We start from the raw sequence: 26,871 nt of genomic DNA, 5'->3' as shown, positions 1-26,871 counted from the left end.
CAAAAATTAAAGGGGATAATGAAGTGGTATGTTATAATTTTAAGTTTAAATATCTTACGTAAAATAATTTGAAGACTCAGTGATTTTAGTCCCTCCCGTATGAGTTCTGAACAGTCTGCTCATGAAAGTTAGCTCACAATTTAAGATATTTATTTTTATGAAAGCAGTACGTGGGACTGTAACAATAGCATCCTCTTAAAATCTGATTTAGTCACAAATGTCTTTTGCACATTTGTGCCTTCAGTACCTCTAAAAGGAAGACTGAACAAGTTTGGTTCAAATTATAAATGACATTATTCCACAGCTAAGTTAAATGTACAGTGATGGTAATATGATCAGAATAGCTTAGTTGAAATGACACCATGTGTATTCATATAACTACACCAAATAAAGAACTTTCAGCATATTTCTTTGGTAGGTTCAGGTACGCTCCTGCCAATGAAACATTTTTCCTTCCTTTCCCTATCGAAACCTCAGAAACTAATAAATGTCACAGACCAGAGGAGGTCCATCTGACCAATTCATCTGCACCACCCATTCAAATATGTATTATTAAATGGTACCATACTCCTGCTTTCCTCATATTTTTTGCACAATATTTGTATCCAAACAATCACCCAAAACACTTTTGAACTTGCTTCTCACACACTTTCAGGCAGTGCATTTTACATCCTAACAATTTAGTATGTGAAAAAGATTTTTCTTGCATTTTTTTTGCAATTCAATAAAATTTACATCCTCTAGCTCTTGTTCAGCAGGAGCAATTTTTCATTATTCATTCTATCAAGATCACCCATGATATTGGAAGTCTCCTTCATATTCCTACACAGTATTCTTTTCTCCAAAGGGTACAGTTCCAAATTCTTCAATCCATTCTCATTACTGAAGTTCTTTATTCCTGGAACCATTCTTGTAAATTTTTTCTGTGCGGTCTCCAATATGGAACATAGATATTCATGCCAAAACACTTTGTCATGACTGGGGGGAGTCCAGAAATAAATAGAGGGAGGGGTTGGGACTTGTGAAAGGTAGGTGGGATGGTGATAAGTGGATGCAGGTAAGGCATTATAGTAATTAACCAGTGGGAACGGTAAAGCGTATAGTTGAGTAGAAAGATGGATGGGTTAGGACAAGTCAGGGAGGCAGATATGGGATAAGGCTGGAGGTGGAGGAATTTTGAAGCTGGTGAAGTCAATATTTAGGCCCTTAGGCTGCAAGCTCCTAAGGTGAAATATCAGATGTTGATCCTCCAGGTTAGGTTTGGCTTCACTCTGACAGTGGAGAAGGCCAAGGATGGATATGTTGCCAAGGGAGTGGGATAGGGAATTAAAATGGATGAAAGTCATGTTGTTTGGTGTATGCAGAGTACAGAGGCTCCACAAACTAGTCCCTAGTCTGCATTTGGTATCCCCGGTATGGAGGAGACTACTTCAGGAGCAACAGATGCAGTAAATCAGGTTGACTGAGGTGCAGGTGAATTTCTGCCAGATCAACCCTTCCCACTCACCAATCACTTTCACACCTTACCTGCATCCACCTATCACCACCTCACTTACCTTTCCCCAGCCCCACCTCCTCACTCTTATTTCTGGGCACTCCTTCCCCTCCCACTCCCCAGTCCTGATAAAGGACTCTGGCCTGAAACGTTGACTTTCTTGCTCCTCTGATGCTCTGTTTGTCCAGCTCCACATTTATTGACCCTGGCTTGCAGCATCTGCAGTCATTACTATCTCATAGATATTCATGCCTTCTATAATGTGGTGCCCAAACTGTACACAGTTCCACATCACCTCTTTGCTCTTTTACTCTGTGCCCCATTCATAAAGCTGAGGATACTGTATGCCTTGTTAACTAATCTCTTCACTTGTCCTGCCACCTTCAATGACCTTTGCATACTTACATTCAAGGTTCCTGTAGTCCTGCACGCCCTGTAAACATTTAATAACACTAAGCAATATTTTAAAATCTTCCAGACATCCCCTGCATTGAGGGCAAGAGTCCCATTTTCTTTCTCCAAATCACTGAAATCCTTAAGCTCAGGCACTGTTCTAATAAATGCACTCTGCACCCTCTACAATCTCTTGCCATTCTTTTTAACAGTATAATACCCAACACTGGGCGGAAGGTTGGCCTAACAAATCACACAGTGTCCCTCAGTATACGTGAGACATTATGGGACTGCTGGACACTAGTTGGACTGAATTGTGGATAAAAGGAATAATATTACAATTTGAACACAATGTAGGAGTAAATTATTGCAGATGCTCGAATCTGTACTGATAACAAACTATGATGGAGATCACAGTGAGAGCAAATTACTACTGATGCTGGAATCTGTACTGAAAACAACAAATTCTGGGGCTCACAGCGTGCCAGACAGCATCCATGGAGACAGAGCAAGCCAACATTTCGAGTCCAGGTGACTCTTCACAGCATCAGACTCTTCAGAGCTGTGGCCTGCAGCATTTTTTTTGTAGTAATTACAATTTTGGCATTTGGAATTTATTATGTCCTTTAAAGGACATAATAAGCAAGTATGATTTCAGTATAATAAAATGTGAGGCTGGATGAACACAGCAGGCCAAGCAGCATCTCAGGAGCACAAAAGCTGACGTTTCGGGCCTAGACCCTTCATCAGAGAGGGGGATGGGGGGAGGGAACTGGAATAAATAGGGAGAGAGGGGGAGGCGGACCGAAGATGGAGAGTAAAGAAGATAGGTGGAGAGGGTGTAGGTGGGGAGGTAGGGAGGGGATAGGTCAGTCCAGGGAAGACAGACAGGTCAAGGAGGTGGGATGAGGTTAGTAGGTAGCTGGGGGTGCGGCTTGGGGTGGGAGGAAGGGATGGGTGAGAGGAAGAACCGGTTAGGGAGGCAGAGACAGGTTGGACTGGTTTTGGGATGCAGTGGGTGGGGGGGGAAGAGCTGGGCTGGTTGTGTGGTGCAGTGGGGGGAGGGGATGAACTGGGCTGGTTTAGGGATGCAGTGGGGGAAGGGGAGATTTTGAAACTGGTGAAGTCCACATTGATACCATATGGCTGCAGGGTTCCCAGGCGGAATATGAGTTGCTGTTCCTGCAACCTTCGGGTGGCATCATTGTGGCAGTGCAGGAGGCCCATGATGGACATGTCATCAAGAGAATGGGAGGGGGAGTGGAAATGGTTTGCGACTGGGAGGTGCAGTTGTTTGTTGCGAACTGAGCGGAGGTGTTCTGCAAAGCGGTCCCCAAGCCTCCGCTTGGTTTCCCCAATGTAGAGGAAGCCGCACCGGGTACAGTGGATGCAGTATACCACATTGGCAGATGTGCAGGTGAACCTCTGCTTAATGTGGAATGTCATCTTGGGGCCTGGGATGGGGGTGAGGGAGGAGGTGTGGGGACAAGTGTAGCATTTCCTGCGGTTGCAGGGGAAGGTGCCGGGTGTGGTGGGGTTGGAGGGCAGTGTGGAGCGAACAAGGGAGTCACGGAGAGAGTGGTCTCTCCGGAAAGCAGACAGGGGAGGGGATGGAAAAATGTCTTGGGTGGTGGGGTCGGATTGTAAATGGCGGAAGTGTCGGAGGATAATGCGTTGTATCCGGAGGTTGGTAGGGTGGTGTGTGAGAACGAGGGGGATCCTCTTGGGGCGGTTGTGGCGGGGGCAGGGTGTGAGGGATGTGTCGCGGGAAATGCGGGAGACGCGGTCAAGGGCGTTCTCAATCACCGTGGGGGGAAAGTTGCGGTCCTTAAGACATTTTTCCATCCCCTCCCCTGTCTGCTTTCCGAGAGACCACTCTCTCCGTGACTCCCTTGTTCGCTCCACACTGCCCTCCAACCCCACCACACCCGGCACCTTCCCCTGCAACCGCAGGAAATGCTACACTTGTCCCCACACCTCCTCCCTCACCCCCATTCCAGGCCCCAAGATGACATTCCACATTAAGCAGAGGTTCACCTGCACATCTGCCAATGTGGTATACTGCATCCACTGTACCCGGTGCGGCTTCCTCTACATTGGAGAAACCAAGCGGAGGCTTGGGGACCGCTTTGCAGAACACCTCCGCTCAGTTCACAACAAACAACTGCACCTCCCAGTCGCAAACCATTTCCACTCCCCCTCCCATTCTCTTGATGACATGTCCATCATGGGCCTCCTGCACTGCCACAATGATGCCACCCGAAGGTTGCAGGAACAGCAACTCATATTCCGCCTGGGAACCCTGCAGCCATATGGTATCAATGTGGACTTCACCAGTTTCAAAATCTCCCCTTCCCCCACTGCATCCCTAAACCAGCCCAGTTCATCCCCTCCCCCCACTGCACCACACAACCAGCCCAGCTCTTCCCCCCCACCCACTGCATCCCAAAACCAGTCCAACCTGTCTCTGCCTCCCTAACCGGTTCTTCCTCTCACCCATCCCTTCCTCCCACCCCAAGCCGCACCCCCAGCTACCTACTAACCTCATCCCACCTCCTTGACCTGTCCGTCTTCCCTGGACTGACCTATCCCCTCCCTACCTCCCCACCTACACCCTCTCCACCTATCTTCTTTACTCTCCATCTTCGGTCCGCCTCCCCCTCTCTCCCTATTTATTCCAGTTCCCTCCCCCCATCCCCCTCTCTGATGAAGGGTCTCGGCCCGAAACGTCAGCTTTTGTGCTCCTGAGATGCTGCTTGGCCTGTTGTGTTCATCCAGCCTCACATTTTATTATCTTGGAATCTCCAGCATCTGCAGTTCCCATTATCTATGATTTCAGTAATTGTTCTTCTGATTAAGGATCAATCATCCAAATTGCTAAATTAAAACAATTATCATATAATGAAAGAACCAAGAACACACAAAGATTCAAGGTACGTGTTGTCAGGTAGAAAGCTGTCAGGTACCTGACGTGTCATTGGTAGACTACGCTGTCAATCATTCTGATGCCTGGTAACGGTCATGGCGACCGTGAGCCCATTGGGGAAACGTGATAGGCGGGACCTACACTTGTGACGGGAGACGTATGGAGGCGACAGGCATAAACGCGGCGGGAGGGATGATGGATGTGATCGGTACCCAATAGCGAGCGCCGTTTGGATTGATTGACATACGTAGGTCGCAATGGTCAGCGGGAAACTGCGTGATCGATGGGCGGGGCGGGAAAGGTGCCAGTGATTGCGGGAGACGGCAGTCGGGGGGCGGGATCTAGCGGTTGCCGGGAGGGTAAGGTGCCGTTGGTGGTATTGCCCAATGTTCAGTGTCGCTGGAGGTGAGGAAAATACTGGAATATTCGTGGAGAAGGAAGGGGGAGGTGAGGGACTCGGGGGGTGGGAAGCTTGCGTTATGGTGGGTTCGGGAAGTGCATTCAGTCTCGGTGGTGGTGGGACTGCCGGGCAGAGATGGAGCGGCCTGTGTGTTGTGAGGAGGAGGAAGTGCTGCTTCTTTACCCCGCAGCGACCTCCTGTAGGCTCCCCGCCCCCACTACAACTTTACAAAATAGCAACAGTATGATTTAGATGAAAGAATTGGCCTAGAACATACAACGTGTCTTTTCATGTCATCTCTGCAATTTTTTAATGTATTTTTTGTTACGGATGTAATGTTTTTCTCCTATGGTTATTTGGTCAAAAGTCATTCTTTTCTCTGTGTTTTCTAAAAATAGAGCTAGGTGTTTTCCTTGTGACCTTTTGTGCCGGTGAATCACCATCGGTGCTGATTCTGTGTAATATAGGGCTGGAATCCAGGGTTTTCCCCCATTTTTGATTTGCGCCTGACGATAAGCCCAAAATTTATTGCTGCCTGTCAAAGTCAGCAGGTGGGTGGTGGCGACATGTCAAGTTTTTGAGGGGAGGAAACCCGATCTTAGTACTTTGGTTTTTCTCGTTGCCTTCTCCTTTACAGCCACACTGCTCCGGTACACACCTTTATGGGGAAGTTGTCTCTTAACTGCGGAAATGTTTTGAAGTTAATCGGACCATTTTGTAGAATTAGTTGATTGTTTTACTGAAGTATGTTTTCCGTCTTGTCACGTGGTAATTGGGATTGCTATGGCTATTCGAGATGTTCTTTTGAACACCAAAGTTATTGAAGTTGCGGTGAGAGGATATTCCCCTTAATTTCAGGATATTTCATATTACGTTGTCTGTGTGCGCTTCATTTGTAACATCGAAATTTTACAAACAAAAGTTAATCATGTCTTACTAGTGCCACAATCTACTTTGCCACAGTGGGATTAATATGTTTCAGAAATTAACTTTTGTCTCATGTTTTGTTTTTAACCCAATTGAAGCTCAAATGGTATCATTTCATCTAAACTCATGTGTCCTAACTTGGAGATAGCAGGAACTGCAGATGCTGGAGGATCTGAGATAACACAAGGTGTAGAGCTGGATGAACACAGCAGGTCAAGCAGCATCAGGAGCAGGAAGGCTGACGTTCCGGGCGTAGACCCTTCTCGAGAGCCGAAATGTCAGCCTTTCTGCTCCTCTGATGCTGTTTGGCCTGCTGTGTTCACCCAGCTCTACACCTTGTTCTGATCGTAACTTCACTGCATATATTTTATTTTAATGCATACAAACTAAAATGCTTCCATTCGTGAAGGAAGTACAATAAAAATGTTAGTGTTAATGCTGTTAAAAACACTGAAGTGAAAGGTTTCCCTTCAATGTGATACATAGTTAAAATGGCATCGAAGAGTTCCTTGCCTTTCCCTTCCCCTCTGATTTAAACTCTAGTGATTTTTGATATTTCCCACTTTGGAAATTTCCCAGCTGTTGCCTCAGGAACACTTGCACTGAAAATTGTCTTGTAAGAGATGTGAATGGCCAGCAAATATCCTGCTGCAGTTTAGCAGTTTGTCACGTGAGTTAAGTAGCAGTATCCTGTACTTGTTTAAATTTTTTTTTCTGTTATGCATATTTAAAACTGGTAGATAATGGGAGGGAGTGAAAAATTTAAAAACCAAAATGAAAAATCATTTCAAAAATTTAAGTTTCTTACCCAGAAACCAAAGAATAAGTTGCATTGCCGTCATCTACTCTACCAACTTGCATTGCATTTCTGAAACATCTGTCATATCTTCTGCTTTGCTGTGAAGGATGATGCATAAAATACACTCTATAGACTTAGCACAGATTTAATCAGAAGTTAAATGTATTTTGTAATGACAATGATTCATATACAATCCTATAAACAATGATCGCATGTAAACTCTACAGTCATACCACATTCAGTGGTAAATGATGATGAACAACTAAACAGCTACTTTTGAGGAGGAGGCTCCATGATATCCCCATCAAGAATGATGGGGGAGCTCAGTACTTTAGTGCCAAAGTCAAGGTTGAAGCATTTACGTCCACCTTCTGCCAGAGTGCCAAATGAATGATATATCTTGGTCTCTGCCTGAGGTCTCCAGCATCACAGATGCCAGTCTTCAACCAATTTGATTCACTTCACCAAGAAACATATGAAAACATTGGGTATTCCAAAAGCCCTGACAACATTCTGCAATGGTGCTATAGACCTGTGCTCAAGAACTACATATACCCCTGGTCAAGCTGTTCCATACGACTACAGCATTGCCATCTATCAACAAAGTAGAAAATTGTCCTTGGCTGCTTTGGGAAACGAGAAATGCAATTGCTTCGCCACTTGCGAAGATCTTTGCATCCTCGCTCTCCATTGGAGTCGTACCTGAGAACTGGAGAGAGGCAAATGTAATTCCTCTCTTCAAGAAAGGAAATAGGGAAATCCCCGGCAATTACAGACCAGTCAGTCTCACGTCTGTCGTCTGCAAGGTGTTAGAAAGGATTCTGAGGGATGGGATTTATGACCATCTGGAAGAGCATGGCTTGATTAAATGCAGTCAACATGGCTTTGTGAGGGGCAGATCATGCCTCACAAACCTTATCGAGTTCTTTGAGGATGTGACTAGAAAAGTTGATGAGGGTCGAGCTGTGGATGTGGTGTATATGGACTTGAGCAAGGCATTTGATAAGGTTCCCCATGATAGGCTCGGTCAGGAGGAATGGGATACAGGGGAACCTAGCGGTCTGGATACAGAATTGGCTGGCCAACAGAAGACAGCGAGTGGTAGTAGGAGGAAAATATTCTGCCTGGAAGTCAGTGGTGAGTGGTGTTCCACAGGGCTTTGTCCTTGGGCCTCTACTGTTTGTAATTTTTGTTAATGACTTGGATGAGGGGATTGAAGGATGGGTCAGCAAGTTTGCAGACGACACAAAGGTTGGAGGTGTTGACAGTGTAGAGGGCTGTTGTAGGCTGCAGTGGGACATTGACAGGATGCAGAGATGGGCTGAGAGGTGGCAGATGGAGTTCAACCTGGATAAATGCGAGGTGATGCATTTTGGAAGGTCAAATTTGAAAGCTGAGTATAGGATTCTTGGCAGTATGGAGGAACAGAGGGATCTTGGTGTGCAGATACATAGATCCCTTAAAATGGCCACCCAAGTGGACAGGGTTGTTAAGAAAGCATATGGTGTTTTGGCTTTCGTTGACAGGGGGGTTGAGTTTAAGAGTCGTGAGATCTTGTTGCAGCTCTATAAAACTTTGGTTAGACTGCACTTGGAATACTGCGTCCAGTTCTGGTTGCCCTATTATAGGAAAGATATGGATGCTTTGGAGAGGGTTCAGAGGAGGTTTACCAGGATGCTGCCTGGACTGGAGGGCTTATCTTATGAAGAGAAGTTGACTGAGCTTGGTCTCTTTTCATTGGAGAAAAGGAGGAGGAGAGGAGACCTAATTGAGGTATACAAGATAATGAGAGGCATAGAGTTGATAGCCAGAGACTATTTCCCAGGGCAGAAATGGCTAACACGAGGGGTCATAGTTTTAAGCTGGTTGGAGGAAAGTATAGAGGGGATGTCAGAGGCAGGTTCTTTACACAGAGTTGTGAGTGCATGGAATGCATTGCTAGCAGCAGTTGTGGAAGCAAGGTCATTGGGGACATTTAAGAGACTGCTGGACATGCATATGGTCACAGAAATTTGAGGGTACATACATGAGGATCAATGGTCGGCACAACATCGTGGGCTAAAGGACCTGTTCTGTGCTGTACTGTTCTATGTTCTATGTCCAGGTATGTTCTGTGCAGTAAAAGCAGGATAATTCCAACTCAACCAGGTACTACCCACGTTAATCTTTGCTCGATCATTAGCAAGGTGAAATACTGTCAGCAGCATTTGCAAATAAATAACTTGTATGTTAATGCAGTTTAGGTTCTGCTAGGACCAGTCAACTTGCAACCTCATTATTGTTAAGGTCTAAATATGGATTAAAGAGCTGAACTCCAGAGGTGAGGTGACAGTGACTGCAGTCTTGATGTCACAGGCATTCAACCAAGAATGGATGTCTGGCAAAACTGGGTATAATGGGAATCAGTGGGAAAACTCTTTGCTCCAGTTGGACTCATACCTAGCATGAAGGAAGATGATGGATGTTGGAAGTCAGTCATCTCTAGGACATCGCTGCAGCAGATCCTCTGAATGATATCCAAGGCCCAACCTCATCTTCAGTTGCTTCATTGATGAATCCTCACCCCTTCCATCATAAGGTCAGAAGTGGGTGAATGTTTACACAATAGTCAGGATCGTTGACATCACTTCATTGAAATTTTGTTCTTATGCAATAAAAGGCTGATAAGTGGCAAGTAATGTTTCTGCTACACAAGTACCAGGAATTTTTTTTATTAATTCACCAGATGAGTGTCGCTGGCTCGGCAGCATTTATTGCCCATCCCTAATTGCCCAGAGGGGACCACATTACTGTGGATCTGGAGTCACAAATAGACCAGACTAGGTAAGGATGACAGTTTCCTTCCCTCAAGGACATAAGTGAACCAGGTGGGTTTTTCAAACAATCAACAGTCAACAATGGATTCACAGTCATCATCAGATGCTTAATTCCAGATATTTATTGAATTCAAATTCCACCGTCTGCCATGGCGGGATTCCAGCCCAGGTTCCCAGAACATTATCTGGGTGCCTGGATTAACAGTCCAGCAATAATACCAGTAGGCCGTTGCCTACCCAACATTGAATGATCATTCCCAACAAGAAAGAATGTAACTGTCACTGAATTCCCCACTATCAACATCTTGGGAGATACCATTGACCAAACACTGAACTGGGCTAGCTATGTACATACTGCAAGTGTGAAAACAGGTCAGAGTCTCGGGGTTTTGTAGTAATATTTCACTAGTTATCTGCTCAATGCATGTCCACCGTCTGCAGGCACAAGACAGAAGTGGGATTGGAGATCTCCAGTTTCCTGTTGGAGAACTGCTCCAACAACTTTAACAAGTTTGCCACCATGCAAGATAAAAGGCACACTTGATTGGCACCCTATTACCACATCAGCATTCACTTCCTTGGCTACCAACATACAGTGGCATTACTGTGTTCCATCTACAAGATGTATCACTCTAACTCATCAAGGCTTCTTTCAACATCTTCCCAACAAAGTTCAAGAGCGGCAGACACCTGGGAACGCCATTCCCTTCTAGTGCACCTTTTTAAATACCACACAGCCCTGATTTGGATCCATTTTGCTGTTCTTTTGCCATCATTGGGTCAGAATTCTGGACCTACAGCACTGTGACCTATTCACTCTGAGGACTGCAGTAGTTCAAGGTGGCTCGTTGCCACTTATTCCAGAGAATTTGGGGATGTTCAGTAAGTGCCAGCCTAGCTAGCATTGCACATTTCCCATAAATGGAAAAGCAGTTTCTTGACTGGCTTAACCTTTTGAAATATTGTGGGGAAAAATTGTTTCATTCCAACTTTTACAGAAATCACTCTAGGTATTTCAACAAAAGAGGTCATTGAAAGGACACTGAAGATTTTTAATAACATTGCTTCTTTGAAATTACATGTTTGGCAATATCTGATCTGCTGTATACTCTGCTGGGCTATGTAAATTGAGACTGGATGGTGCCTGGAATTAGTTAGGCAAGAGGTCGATGAGGAAGGGCCGCTACCTGTGTTCAGACTGAAACCTTTTTGTTCACATGATAGGGATCAAAGTGTATTCAGGAAATACAAAGTAGACAAAGGAACTTGTCAAAAGATCCTCCAGAGATGGTTTATGATTAGCATGACCACACATGCCAGAACATCAGATCAGTTTTTAGAACGTTTTATGCTTTAGAGTTATTCTTTCAGGCAAAAGGGATAATGGCCTGGAAGTTTTTGTTTTAAACGAACCTCTTTAGAAGAAAAAAATCTTCTTTCCTCTTTACCTGATGCATGTATTTTGGCATTATTTAAAGTGACAGACATTTATACTTGCATATCGCCAACTGTGTATGCAAGCCAACTATTGCATTTTCATTGAAATTTTTGTTTTGATAATCCAGTAATTGTGTTAATCAAAGAAACCTGGTTGATAGTTTTATTTTTATTTGAAACCTGATATAGAAAAGATATTTACTTGGCCATTTTGGTCACTGGGAAAAGTTTTTGTTTTTTGTTTTGAATTATGGCCTGTGGAATACCAAGAGGAGAGTAATAGTCCACTTCCCCAGTCTAAGCATCAGTTTTAACAATTAATGGATTTGAAATAAGCTAAAGTGCACTTAGCACATTTAGATTTAGTATTTTCCAAGAAAACTTTACATGTATTAATCTTTACAAGCTTCAGAATCTCTTTCAGGATAGAAATCTTTTGCCTATATTTGCTCTTAGCCTGCACCCCTGCATAAACAGCTGACTCCATGTAGTCTTAATGGAGTATTTGACCATAAGCCTTTATCTATCTTTGTAATTTCATTTTAGTTGTCAACTAGATCTTTTTATGGCATACGTAACACTATGTCATTTGATAATGCTAATGTCCTGATCGACATGCCTATTATCTGTGGGGGTAATGTGGATTTTAAAACAATCTCTAGTTTGGCCTGAGGCTGTTTATTTGAATGTTTTGACTTGCATACACCCACATTTTAAAGGTTGGTCCTGCATATCTCAATGTGGAAGTGAAATCATCATTTGATATTGTCAAATGAAATTGGAAATTGGATGTCAGCTGTGAAATTACTTAAAGGTGTATGTTGTAAATCATGTATGGTTTTTTAGTGCATAACTCTGTATCCTTTGGTTTCTTTGTATGATAAGTAATGATACTGAGATGTATTGTACGGTACGTGCATACCTGAGAGACTCTTCAGGGCAGTAAACCACTGGGTTACATTTAATTTAGAGCATTTGAGCAGGCGATTTCACTCCAGCTGGTTTGTGCTGATGCATATGTTCCACACAAACCCTTCTATCTCATTCACCAAGCTCTTGCATCGCATTTTTTTCATTGTTGTCAGAGGTTTACATGGTTTCAGCTTAAATCCATCTGTGCTATTTTTTCAGAACAACTGAATGTTTAACGTTTTTCAATCCTTGGAATAAAATGTGTTTTTTTTATAGTTGGAAATCATTATTTGATTTATTGGTGAGTGTCTTTCTGTCTTGTGTAATGTGGAAGTATCTTTATAATGTCTAGTCTATTGAACCTCTTCATGGTTTTAAAGATGTCTGTTGGGTACATACTTGACAAATTATAAATATTCAGTAATACTTGCAGTTACTGTATAATGCTTTTCAGTTCTAGCCTATAATTGATACTGAAAAACAAATGCAAGGGTGAATTAATGGTCTAGAGCAAGTTGAAGTTACATAGAAAACTAAATGCACTGTTTTTTGTGTAGAAATAGCCTCAGTTCATAAAATGAATTTACCACTGTTTTGGTTGCTGACAGATTAGGTAGAATTGAGTCAAAATAGATTTTGTTTTTAAACTGAATTTAAGTATGAAAATAGAACCTCTGCTTATCTAAGGCTCAGTTTGATATTTTAAGAACATGGTGTATAAAATGAACTTAAACTATTTTACATGCTTCCTAAACCCCTTTTTTTGTTCTTGCTAGATTGCTTGGAACCATGTAAAATTAATATTCTAACATAGATATAAAGCACAACACAACTTCCTAATAATAACACACATCTTGGATCTGCTTAGTATTTATCCACCACAGCCTTTTCAAATGTCCAGGCCTGAGAAATTCAGAAGAAACATTTCTTCACTGTTTTGTGAACACGAATGGGTTTCAGCTGGATGGGTTTGCGTGTCAGATGTGACCCACAAGATACTTGGGCAACCCGGCTATGAAGGGTTTCTCTTTGAGGCTTGTGACAGAGTTCTAAGGAACATTTATCCTTCTGAACATCTTATTCCTTTTCTCCTGCATTTTTCCTGTTGTTCCTGGGAATCCTGTCTCTGGGCTAGTGTGAAGGATCCTCATATCAAAGAACTGTGTGGGTGGAGAGAAGAAACTTGTAGGAGTTGGCACATTCCTACTTGAAAGGATTGAGGTGATTGCAGTTCATAAATGAATATGGGTCGAGATGACTTGCAGGAATGGGCGTTGACAGTAAGGTGGGTCGGCATTGATGGCTAATACTACATTATGTTGCTTTGTTCTAATCTGTGTGGGAGGGCAGATTTGACCTGTGCTGACATTCTTCAGTTACTTTCTGAAGCTCTCTATGAAAAGCAAAACAATTTTCTAAGATTAGCTCTTCTTACGGGAAGATGCTTGGTTTCTGCTTGCCACCTCCCATACATATAGGTACTTTGTATGCCAAGAATCTAGTGTTTGTATCTCCTAACATATGGTGTCAGTTGAGTTTTAGTCTCTAACTTTGGATAGTAACAGGCATCAGGTTTGTGTGGCTTAGTGCATTTAAAGACATTTTTGAAATATTATGTTTTAGTCTCAACTGTGACCTCATTTGTGCAAGAGGTTTTCTGCAACTTGACACAACGCAAGTCTTTTTGACTCTAGCAATCCAATAGTTTGCTAAATAGTACATTGAAATTATAGATAAGAATGACAGGTGGCCTCGTGAGGATAATCACAAATTGTATTTATTCTTCATGTATCAATTTTGAATATAGTTGGTAAACAATTACTGTTTTTCTTTATTGGCCTTTCTTGATGTGTTTATGAATTGAAGAAGCTGTCAAAGTTGCAAAGTAGAATTAGAAAGGTCAAGTAATTATTTCATTCGAACTATAGTTTCTCAATAGGTATTTTTCAGATTAAGAATCAGGCAGGACAAAAACTAAATGGACATTCTTGAAAAGGGTGGAAGAACAGAGACCTGGTAGCTTACACTTTAAAGGCAGTGACAAGTTGATAAGGCTGTATGTTTTATTTGAGAAAATATATAACACACAGAAATAGCAAATGGAGGCATAGCACACCAAAAAATAAGGAAGTTGCGTTAAATCTTCATTGGTTAGGCCTTATCTGGAGTCTTTTGTCCAATTACCAGCAGCACATTTTAGGAAGAATGTCAACAGCTTCTGAAGGATGCAGAGAAGACTTGTTAGAAGGATGCCAGACGGGGAACTTTACTGTTACTTCGAGAAGCTAGAATTGATTTCTTTGTAGCAAAGAAAGTTGAGAGGAGATTTGGAAACCGGTATTGCTAAGCTTTTGAACGGAATAAAGAAGGTGGAACCCTTTTCATTGACAGGATAGTTAGTAATAACAGAACATAATTTTTAAGACCAAGGCAAAAACCAACTAAGACAAGAACATTTTTTATTCAGTAAGTTGCAAAAATATTACTGGAAAAATGCTGAAAATTGATACGGTAGAAACTTTTTGAAGGAAATATCATGTATATATTTACGAAGAACCATTTGCAGGGCAGTTAGACTAAGTGACTAGCTCTTTCACAAGCCAACATGACATGTCCACTTCCTGTACTGTGTGATTTTTGTGATGAGTAAATCTGATGGAAATGAGGTAACTTAAGATTTGAAGAACATTTAGATATTGTTAACCAGCATGTTTTTTGTTTAGTTTGCTTTGAAAGCAATTAGAGTCTGTAGATCCAATGGAAGGGGAAATTGTTGACATGAGAACCATCTTAGTTGCTTTGTTTTTCCTAAAAAAAAGTGCAGCTGCTGGAACTGAACTGTCCCTTGGGTAGCTTCTGTTCTCTCTCTTGTACCATGTGTGTAGTTTGAAGCTATATGGCATAATCGCCTTTAGGCCCTGACGTAACAGAAGTATGTCAGCTTGAGATTCCCTCAAGTATTGGTGTAAGTAGTAAATAACATTGCTGCAAATCTCCGTAGAGCATGCAGCCTCAATGATATTGTTTTCCCCTAAGCTGCTCTGACTGAGTTTTGCAACAAAACTCATTTCTTTTTTGACTCTCAATCGTAGAACTCGTGAACAAAGTTCCGATTTAATAAGAAAGGCTCAGTGTGCGATCCCATAAGAAATTTCAAGCAACAATAACGGCAGTAAAGTTAAAAAGAACATGATGCTGTTATTAGAGGGGTGGTTGGAGGAAGGATAAGAGATAAAATAAAGGATATTAGATTAGAAAGAAATATCAAGTCATTTTGGACCTGTTCCTTTCTTTTATTGTACAGAGAAATAATCCTGATTTGAGTTATTATTAAAGTATGCAGTAAAAAAAGTCCCCAAGAAGACAAATTGAATGGATGGCTTATGGGGTGTGAAGGGAGAAGATAAATTCTGAGTAGTGGTGGCAAAGAACAGGATTATATGCAAGAGTTAGCAAGAGGAACTTTTTAAAATGTTTTCAAATGTTAGTGAGTTGCTGTTACTTAACTGCTGTCACAGCCTGCTGTTCCCTTCAAACTGGAAAGCCTCTGGCACTCTCTCAGTGAAACCTATTCCTATACCAGTCAAAGGATATCCCTGTAAATTCCTCTGTCCACTCCTGTCCCAATCATTTGAGGGCAGGCTCTGGACCCAGAAACAATTTAATCTGTTTTCTTCCTCCAGGTAGAGAATTCGGCCATTGTTTAAAAGTAGCAATACTATAGTTGAACATAAATAAATGCATTAAAATTAATGATCTTGGATTGAAAGACGTAGTATCCAATGATGGAAGTAAGGAATAGAGGAAAAGAAGATACTGCTAGGAGTAGTTTATTGGGCCCCTGATGGTAACCATACCATGGGGCAAAGAATAAATCGAGAGATAGTGGCAGCATGTAATGAAGGCAGTACATTGGTCATGGGTATTCTCATGTTGATTGGAATAGTCAGATTGGCAGAGGCAGCCTTGAAGAACGATTTTATGGAATTATTTGGGACAGGTTCCTGGAACAGTGTGTTGTGATCTGACCAGGTATCAGACTATTTTGAATCTGATATGTAATAGAGAGGTCTAAATAAATGATGGCAGATTAAAATATCCCTAGGAAACGGTGATCATAACAATGTAGACTTTAGGGGGTTAGAGGGAGCCAGTTGGATCAGAAATTACCGTGTTAACCATAAATACATCTGTAGTTGAGTACATGACAAAAAATCAAAATTAATTTAAATTTTTAATAAGGATAGTTACAAAAAAAATGGTGACCGAGCTGGTGGGAGTGGACTGGGAAAGGAATTTAGCAGCAAAGGTGGTTAAGGAACAATGGCATAAGATTAAGAAAATAGTTCATCGCTAATTTAAAAATTAGTGACGAAGATGGATTCTAGGAATGAGATAGGCCAACTATTGTTGGCTTGGGAGGTTATGGATAGCATTAAATTGCAAGCAAAAACATACAATGTGGTAAAGGTTAATATCAAGCCTGAGAATTGGGGAAGTTTTAAAAGCCACAAACACAAAATGAATAAAGAGGGAGAAGTTAAACTTTGAGGGTAAACTTGCAAGTAATATCAAGACAAATAAGATCTTCTTTCAATATGTAAAAAGGAAAAGAGAAACTAAAATGAACATACACCCTCTTAGAGTGCAAATCTGGGAAGCAGGAAATGGCAGAGATATCTAATAAATACCTTGCAACATGCTTCAAAGCAAAAGACACTATGAGCATTCCAAAATTACTAAATAATCAAGGGGCAAAAGGAAGAAGAGAAATAAATACAATAACTGTTACTAGTGAAGAAATGCTAGGCTACTGGGGCTAAAGATCACTGAATCCCCAGGGCCTGATGAGATGGCTTCCTGGGATATTAAAGGAAGTAGCTACAGAGATGATTGTTGCACAGACAATCATCTAAGAACCCTTGGACTTTGCCAGAGTCTGAGGATTCAAAAATTGCCAGTGTAGCCCCTTTAATTATAAAGAGAGCTCTTGTGATGCAGTGGTAGTGCCCTACCTGTAATAACATGTCTGAACAAGTTGATTAGATAACTGCTGTGTTGGGTAGAGTACTTGTGGATGGAAAGGCACGTTGTTAGAATTTGGTTTTGGTTAAATATTGATGTTTATAAAACGATGGGGGGGAGAAAGCAATGTGTGGTCCTTTTAAAGGATGTGCTTTTTCGCAGCTTGGAGGCTTAAAAAAAGTGTGGGCAGCTTGTGGGTTTCTAGATGCACAGAGCACCTGAATTATAACACTTGTATCAAAAGCGCAGTTTTGTTTTGTTATCAAGACAAGCAGTTTTGATTTAACTAATTAATTAATTTAAACCAGATACTAAAAACCAATTAAAGTCCTATGATTTTGACAAAATAGGCCTAATGGTATTGTAAAAAGTTGATATGTCGTCATAAGGTATAAAAAGATGGGGACAGCTGGAAAATCGGCATAGAGTAAACTGTCATCTGCTAAGAGATCAGCTCTTGGAGAAAGCATCATTCAAATAATGGTACCACGGCTCATAGTTAATTTTCCTGACGCCAGAATTCGACAGAAGATGTCGCTGACGAAAGATCATAGGAGAAGACTCAACAACCTGGAAAATGTCACCTGACTGTAATTGTTAAAATTTTGTTTTGATTTATATATGTGGGACTTGTATTTATTGGAACAGCATACCATTATAATGTTGTTTTATTCAGGGAAAGTTAGCAGTTAGAAGTTTTTTTGGTTTATTAATAGTTCAGTTAATTTGTTCACTATTAGAGTTAGATAAATTGTTACTTGCTGATTATAGGAGGAGTGTCAGGAGTTTATTTCATTTAACCATGCCTTTATAAGAGATTTGTGAGAGGCAGGTTATATCACTTTTCACACTTCATTTAACAGATTATAGGGTGAGGTGAGCCTCTCTGGGTGTTTTTGGTTTTAGTTATTGGCAGGAAGGGTCAATCTCCCCTTTATAACAAAATGGAAGGAAGCAAAAAATAACAGGTAAGTATAGGCCAGAGTTTATTATAAAGGATGTAATAGACCATTTAGAAATACCTAATATAATCAAGTACAGTCAGTATGTTCCATTAAAGGGGAGGCCATGCAAAATGAATTTACTTGAATTTTTTTGAGGAATTAAAAAGCAGAATAGGTAAGAGGAAGCAATGGTCATAACATATTTGGATGGTGTTTGATAAAGTGCCATGTTTGGCAGCTTGTAAAGTTAAGAGCTCATGGTTTTGGAACAGTTATATTAATTTGGATGCCGGATTGACCAACTCATAGACAAAGATGGCATAAGTGGGGAATTTTTAGGATGACAACCTGTAATTAGTTGATTGCCATGGGGATTAGTGTTGGGGCCACGTTTATTTACAGTATATATTAATGACTTGGATGAGTGAAGTGTATGTACGATTGTCATCCACAAACTTGACAAAAATAGGTTGGAAAGCAAGTGGTAAGGATGACAGTCTTCAAGGGGATACAGAAAGTTTAAGTGATTAGACAAAAACTTAACAAATGGAATACATTGTGGGAAATGAGGTTATCCACTTATACAGGAAGAACAGAAGAGCTGACTATTACTTGAATGGAGAAATGCTGCAAAAAACTACAGAAGGATTCTACAGTTCTTGTCCATGAATTACAAAAAAATTGTATCCAAGTTAAGCAGGTAATAAGGAAGGCAAAGGGAATGTTGGCTTTTATCTTAAAAGGAATGGAGGATAAAGGAAGGTGGGTTTTTAGAAAAATAAGACGTTAATTGGGCAACAGCTGTAAACAATTTTGGTCCCATTATTTGACAATGTACTGACGTTAGAGGCCATTCGGGGAAGATTAACTAGGCTAATACCAGGTATGGAGGGACTTGTTACGAGGAGAGTTTGAGTAGGTTGGGTCTGTACTCATTGAAATTGAGAAGAATGAGACATGACTTTATTGAAACAAAAGATTCTTAGGGCAGTTTTAAGAGAGAGAGAATCAAAACGGATGTTTTCCTTTGTGAGAAGTTTATAAACTCAGAATCAGGAGTCACACATTTAAGATTGAGATGAGGCACAGTTTCTTCTGTCCAAGGGTAATGAATGTATGGAATTCTATACTGCTGAGGCTGGATCATTAACTGTATTCAAGGCTGAGGTAGACATATTTTTAATCAGTAAGGGAATTGAGGGTCATAGGGAAAATGGAATTAAGGATTGTCAAATCAGCCACGATCTCGCTGAATGGCTTACTTTTATTCCTGCATCTTATGGTCTTAAATACTTTAATATATTGCTGTTTTAAGATTCTGATTGAGAGCAATTAATTTAGAACAACAAAAAAAAGATTTTATCAGAAAGATTTCAAAGTTAGTGAAGGATTTTGAAATGGTAGATGTGTAAGTTTGGTTGGTCTGTTTGACAAATGGGTAAGAATGTGGGTTGATAATTATGATAACAATGAAGGAGAAAGTTGAATGAAATATTTTCACACAAGGCAGTCTGAATCACGCAGTGTTTATCTGCATTGGCTATTAGGCTATTGTATTTGGGTTAGGTTTATTAGTATGAATTACTGTATTTTTAGTAAATGGTGGGGGGGGGGGGAAGAATTTAAAGGATATGTGTGCATGAGATTTTTATATCAGTTTTTGAGAAGATTTGTACCTTGGGTCGTGGATGAGGTTGCAGACTTGCTCACCAAGCCGGGGTGTTTACCCATGTTTCGTCCCCCTGCTGAGCAACGTTGTCTGTGCACATTTGAAGCATTGGTGTTCCATTCTGCTTGTTATTTACTTGCCTCGGTTTGCTGGGCTGGTTGGTATTATCTTCAGCCGTTTGTATATTGGGCCCAGTTCACTGTGTGTTTTGCTCAAATTCCAGTTGGAATGCCAGGCCTCCAGGAATTCCCAGGCATGTCTCTGTTGGGCTTGTGCCATTATAGATGTGTTGTCCCAGTTGAATTTGTGTCCTCCTTTGTCTGTGTGTATTGAGACCAGTGAGAATTGGTCATGTCTCTTGGCTATTTGGTGTTTGTATATCCTCATCGTCAGTTTTCTTCTAGTTTGGCCTATTTAATGTTTCTTACAGTCCTTGTATGGTATTTTATATATCATATTAGTGTGGGTATGAAGTCTCTTAGATTCATCAGTAGCTGTCGCAGGGTGGTTGTTTGTTTGTGGGCTACCCTGATATCTAGGAGTATGAGTCGTCTTGTGGTTATCTCTGACTTGTCCCTGATGTACGGTAGGGTGACTAGTGCGTCTGGCCGTGTTGTATCATCTATCATGTTTCTCCAATTAAAATGTTAGCATGGAAGGTAAGGGCTGCACGGCATTTTCTGTTCTCTAATTTTTATGGTTCTGTTATATTCAGTGTGCCTCTTGAACTAAACTGTTGCAATTCTTTACAATATTTTAAATCTCACTCGACAAAGTTTTCTTGCTTTATTCTATCTAACTGTTATTTTCTAAATGTGCCAGAAAGTTAGAAATTGGAAAATAAGATTTTTGAATCCTCTAATAAACATCCCTACCTGTGTGTGCTTTAAATACAAATACAAAGGCTCAAGGTCAGAGTTCTACCTCATAAAATTGGCTATCCTGAGGATGAGGTGACAGTGGCTTGAATAGTTATGACAAAGCAGCTGATGTTGGTGGAAACTATTTAATTTTCAAGAAGAAACTTCCCTTAAGAAATCAGGAAATTGAGACTAGTCTATCTGCTGACATTCAAAAGCTGGTGTTGAGTATGTCAAAAATCTGCTTTTAGAAATTTGAGTATGATATCCTATTTCATTTACTTCTGTCCTCCCACACTCATGTATTTTCTTTTGAGAAATGAACACATTTTAAGAAGAAACTAGATCTGCGTGCAACATACTTTGCATTCCGTCTTCCTTCCTTCCTGGATTACAGTTGACATTCAGCAGATTTATTATCGACTTTTACTTCTTAAAAATTAGTTGATCTTATTTCTATTTGTACGTTTTATAGCCTGACTGTAGAGCTGGTCAAATAACATGGGTTTATTCTCAAAATCAGCAAACATGTGAATCACGTTTAACTGTGTCCATCAATGCTGTCAAGTTGTTTCACGGATGAGGCAGGCTGCTCTAAATGATGACTGCGTCAATAGAAAGGAGTGTGTAAAAGCCATGTTGATATTTTAAAGTTTACCTAAAGTGTGTTGGGATTTTTGAATTTTTGTTGGTTTTGTGAGGTGTTTGTTAGCTAAGCTGGGTAAATAAGTTATTTTTGCAGAAGGAATAAATATTGTGTCAAGCCTTTTTTCAAATTTGCTTACAACATCCAACACTGCTGTAGTGTTGCAACTCTTCCAGTCCTTTGAACTGACAAATTCCATCTTAGACATGTGCTTTGTTCTTTCTGGTATACGGTCAATAACAAGTTTTTAAGCACTTTGCCTCCAAATTATGCAACTGCTTCTTTTGATCTTGTTTCACCGCACTATGCAAATCTTCCTTTTTAATTCCTGCCTTTTTCAATAGTGCTTTCAATCAATTCCTACCATACCCTTGCCACTTTAATGTGACCTGAACTTTAAACTATCTTGGGACATTTTTCTCGAACAAAATTATACTACTTGCCAAGAGTATTTGTATAGCAAATTCTGGTTTAGGCCTGAACTTTTTAAGCCATGGATAGTAAGAGGGCTTACAGCAGTTTTGATATTTCAAAAACAGTTACTGTGCAGTCAATAGGAATGTAGTCACAAGGACAAAAGACATTAAACTGCAAATTAAGTTAATTTAAACCTGAAGCTGAACCACAGCCGTTGTTTAAGATTTAAAATGGGTCAGGGTATTTTGTTCTGATTCAGTAATTCACAGGATATTTTTAGCCCTGTTAGAATTTTGTACAGTTAGCATACATTTGTGTTTTTTTAGATTTCCAGTAATGTTTTCATTTGGTTTTAGGCTTTGAAGTCCAAGAACTGAACCTTGTTACCGGAACTGAAGTGTCTTACAAGAGTGAATAACGTAATTCGTAAGTTCTGGTCCATCCTTAATTTCCTCTTGCATTTATACTGAATGTGGAAGGGGATTGTCTGAATTATTTTTTTAAAACTGGTTTTAAAATTAACCCATTCTTGAAATTCTCCCACAAGTGGACATGGGTCTACTTGGAACCGTTCCTATTATTTTGCAAAACACTTCGAAATCGGGTGAAGGGACAAAGCCCATCGTGCAGGGAGGGAAATTGAGATGCTGGTTTGAGAATTCCAAATTGGATGAAAGTTCAAAATCTTCCACATCAATCTATCACATAAAGGTATGTGAGCAAAAGGTGGTTTATGCCATCTTTTAATTACCATTGGATCAGTAATTTTACTGTTGTTTTTTTTTTGTTTACTTGTTCAAGTTGATGGGATTGTGCTGGCTAGCCCTGTATTTATTGCCCATCCTTGATTGCCCTGACCAAGGTGCTAGTGAGCTGCTGGTTGGAACCACTGCAGTTCTTGGAGGATGTAATAACTCTGTGCTGCTTTGGGGGAGGGTGAGTTCTAAGATTTGAATCAACAACAGTAAAGAAACAGTAATAGTTCTAAGTAAGGATAGAATAGCACAGTGTAGGCCCTTCGGCCCATGGCCTTGTGCTTACCTATTACCCTTCTGAGATCAATCTACCCTGCATGCCCTACATTTTACTATCCTCAGAGTGTCTATCCAAGTCGTTTAAGAGTCTGTAAAGTATCTAACTCCACAGCAACTGCCGGCAGCGCATTCCACGTGCCCACCACTCTGTGTGAAGAACCTACCTCTGACATCTCCCCTATACCTCCCTCCAATAACTGTAAAATTACGCCCCCTCATAAAAGTCATTTCTGCCCTGGGGAAACTGTCTCTGGTTATCTACTCTATCTATGCCTCTCATCATCTTGTAAACCTCTATCAAGTCACCTCTCATCCTTCTTCATTCCAATGAAAAAAGCCTTAGATCCTTCAATCTTTCCTCCATAACACCTACCCTCCAGTTCAGGCAGCATCCTGGTAAATCTCCTCTGCACCTCGTCTAAAGTTTCCACGTCTTTCCTATAGTGAGGTGACCAGAACGGAACACAATATTCCAAGTGTGGTCTAACCAGAGTTTTATAGAGCTGTGGCATAGCCTCACAACTCTTAAACTCAATTCCCTTCCAGTGAAAGCTAACACGCCATAGACCACCTTTACAGCCCTGTCAACTTGGGTCGCAACTTGAGGGATCTATGGACGTGGAGCCCAAGATCCCTCTGTTCCTCCACACTGCTGAGAATCCCGCCATTAACTCTGTATTCTGCAGTCAAATTCAACTTTCCCAAATGAATCACTTCAGATTTTTCTGGGTTGAATTCCATCTGCCGCTTCTTTGCCCGGCTCAGCATTCTATCAATGTCCCATTGCAACCTACAACAGCCCTCTACAGCACCCACATCTCCTCCAACTTTGTGTCATCAGCAAACTTACTAACCCACCCTTCCACTTCCTCGTCCAAGTTATTTATAAAGATCACAAACTGCAGAGGTCCCAGAACAGATCCCTGCGACACACCATTGGTCACGGAGCTCCAGGCTGATACATGTCTTGAGGGAAACTTGCAAATGGTGGTATTTCTGTGTATCTGATAACAGTGTGGAGCTAGAGAAACTATGGGCCAGGCAGCATCAGAGGAGCAGGAAAGTTGATGTTTTTTTGGTTCAGACCCTTCTTCTATCTCCTTCCCAGTATCAAACCCTGTTTCTGAAGAAGGGGCCCTGACCTGAAACATCAACTTTCCTTCTCTGCTGCCTAGCCTGCTGTGTTCCTCCAGCCCCACATTTAACTCTGACTATAGCATTGGCAGTTCTTACTATCTCTGATCCATGCACCTGTTGTCTTTGTCCTTCTAACCTGTAGAAATCACAGGTTACAACATGTTCTCAAAGGAGTCTTGTTGAGTTGTTAAACTGCTTTCACTGTGCATTAGTAGGGAAAGAACTGAATGTTGAAGGTCGTGGGCTTACCACTCAAGCAATCTGCTTTGTCCTAGATGGTGTCAAGATTCTTCACTAATTTTGGAGCTGCATCCATCCAGACAAGTTGGTGGTATTCCATCACTCTCCACTTGTAGATAGTGGACAGGCTTTGGGAGCCAGCAATTCAGTTCCTTACTACATAATTCCTAGCGTCCAACCCACGTTGGTAGATACAGTTTGTATGTGACTATTCTAGTTTGATTTCTGGTCGGTGGGTAATCTCTAGGATATTGATAGTGGGCGACTCACTGGTGAAATTCAATTGAATTTCAATAATGGTTAAATTTTCCTTTGTTGGAGATGGTTATTTTCCGACATTTGTATGATGTGAATATTACTTGCCACTTATCACCCAAACCTGGATATTGTTCAGATCTTGCTGCATATCAACTCGGACTACATCGCATTTGAGATGTTGCAAATGGTGTTGAACACTCTTCAATGATTGCACATCTCCACTTCTGACATTATGATGGAGGAGAGGGTATTGAGGAAGCAGATGAACGTAATTGAGCCTGGGATAGTACACTGAGGAACTCCAGGCCTTTGTGGTGTAGTGATAATGCTCCCACTTCTGGGCCAAGGGGCCTAGACTCACCTGCTCCAGAGGTGTGTAATAATATCTCTGAACAGGTTACTTAGAAATGTCTAATCTGAGGAACTCCTGTAATGATGGCCTGGAACTGAGATGATTGTTCTTCTATAGGCAGGATGTTGTTTAAACTTGAGAGGGTGCAGAAATGATTGACAAGGGTGTTGCTGGAGAGTTTGAGCTGTTGGGAGAGGCTAATAGGCTGAGGCTTTTCTCCCTGGAGCATCAGAGACTGAGGGGTGACCTTTTATAGAGATTTATAAAATCATGAGTGGCATGGATAGAATAGCCAAGGCCTTTTTCCTAGGGCGTAATCTAGCAAGCATCGGTTTAAGGTCAGAGGGAAAGATTTAAAAAGAACCTGAGAGGTGGTATTTTCATGCAGAGGGTGGTGTGTGTATGGAATGAGCTGCCAGAGGAAGTGGTGTACAAGTATGACATTTGTTTAGGTATGTGAGTTGGAAGGGTTTGGAGGGATATGGGCCAAATGTTGGCAAATGGGACAAAGTAGATTGGGATGTTGGGCGCAGAAGAGTTGGACCAAAGGGTCTGTTTCCATGATGTATGACTCTAACTCTACCATAGACTCTAACTCTAACTCTCTCTTCATTTGTACTGGAAACTTCTCCAACCATTGTAGACTTTTTTGCCTGATTCTCATTTATTCCTATTTGCTGGAACTTCTTGATACTCTACTAGGTCAAATGCTATCTTTATCTAAAGACTGGTCACTTACTTCTCTGGTGTTGTGCTCTTCTGTCCATGTTTGGGCCAAGGCTGTAATGAGGTCAGGAGTTGAGTGGCGCTGGCGTTATCCAAAGTGAGCAGTAGTGATTAGATGACTCCTTTGCAATTGCCTCTTTATAGTGTCAGTGACCTTTTTTGTTAGCTTGCAGATGATTTGAGAGTAGACATGCAAATAATTGGCTGGGCTGGGTTGGGTTTGCCCAGCTTTTGTGTATGGGACATACTCTGACAATTTTGCACCTTGTCAGTTAGTTGCTAGTGTTATAACTGAACGGGAATAGGCTGGCTAAGTGCATGGCTATTTCCATAGCGCAAATCTTTGGTAATATTGGCAAAGCATTGTTAGGGTCCAGTACCTTTGCAGTATGTGTCTTCAGTCTTTTCTTGATATCACATGGAGGGAAGTGAATTGGTTGAAGACTAGCACCTGTGAAGCTGGGGACTTTGGGAGGAAGCCTAGATGGATAATCTCCTTGGCATTTCTGCTGAAGGTAGATACCAAATCAAGGGCTTGGTTTGTTTTTGCACTAATGTATTTGACTTCTTCTGGCCACCTTCCCTTCTCTCTCTCTCTCTCTCTCTCTCTCTCTCTCTCTCTCTCTCTCTCTCTCTCTCTCTCTCTCTCTCTCTCTCTCTCTCTCTATCCGTTACACTGGCTTTGCATGTGCAATCTTTTACAACAGGACATACTGTTTGTGTAATGGAGTATGAACATATTCGTCTGAAGTCATTGTAGATCTGTTTTTGTGCTTCCCTAACCCCTCTCCTCTTCCATTCTTGACATCACAATTAGTCTAAAGCTTCTTCTCTGCATTTCCACCAACTCTCTTCAAATTTCTATGGCTGTTTCGAAATCAAGTGAGCTGATTTGAGTTGGGAAATTTTGATTGTAGTTAAAGCCTCAAGACCACTTCAGCAATTAACTCATTTGAATGACATTTATACTTAACCAACTCTATCTTTTTAAAATACTTGTAGGCAAGAATGGCAGACTCGGAGAATTTAAGGATTGCTCCTGAAATGCCAGCAATGTTTGACGGGATGAAGCTGGCTGCAGTCGCTGCAGTACTCTACATCATTGTAAGATGTCTTAATCTTAAGAGTCCAACTGCTCCTCCAGAGCTGACTTTCCAGGATAATGCACTCTCTCGATTCTTGCTGAAGTCATGCCCACTGCTGACCAAAGAGTAAGTAAACCATTCGCTTTCCAGCAGTTATTGGATACAAAAGAGGTGTATCCATTGAGGATAGCCATGCAATGTATATTTCTTGACTAAAATGGCGGAACAATGAATATTATTGAATTCTGTTTCAAAGAAATCATTTGATCTTTCAGTTTGCTTCACTGTCGATTTATAGTTGTAACAAAATGTAAAATAATGGCTATGTAGGAATGAAACAAAAACAGAAGGTATGGTTGTTAGTGAGAACGCC

At 41.1% G+C, this 26,871-nt stretch overlaps 1 protein-coding gene across 6 annotated transcripts in view; it reads left to right on the top strand.

The window, feature by feature from the left end:
* Positions 1 to 5,110: 5,110 nt before the first annotated feature.
* Positions 5,111 to 26,871, top strand: part of LOC125467215 (monoacylglycerol lipase ABHD2-like) — a 106,243-nt gene continuing 84,482 nt past the window's right edge. Inside the window, exons 1-4 of one of the 6 annotated variants that reach the window (XM_059639339.1) lie at positions 5,158 to 5,219; positions 9,666 to 9,763; positions 22,023 to 22,092; positions 26,416 to 26,624. In XM_059639339.1, coding sequence (XP_059495322.1) covers positions 26,422 to 26,624 — 203 coding nt within the window. In that variant the 5' untranslated portion in view covers positions 5,158 to 5,219; positions 9,666 to 9,763; positions 22,023 to 22,092; positions 26,416 to 26,421. Of the gene's footprint in view, positions 5,262 to 9,665; positions 9,764 to 13,240; positions 13,391 to 22,022; positions 22,093 to 26,415; positions 26,625 to 26,871 lie in introns of all 6 variants that reach the window. The other 5 variants (XM_059639340.1, XM_059639341.1, XM_059639337.1 and 2 more) reach the window with 5 other exon arrangements.

Source organism: Stegostoma tigrinum, chromosome 33, assembly GCF_030684315.1.
Source record: "Stegostoma tigrinum isolate sSteTig4 chromosome 33, sSteTig4.hap1, whole genome shotgun sequence".
NCBI lineage: Eukaryota > Metazoa > Chordata > Chondrichthyes > Orectolobiformes > Stegostomatidae > Stegostoma > Stegostoma tigrinum.
Note: the sequence above shows the minus strand (reverse complement) of the source record. Positions and strands in the feature narration are given on the sequence as shown.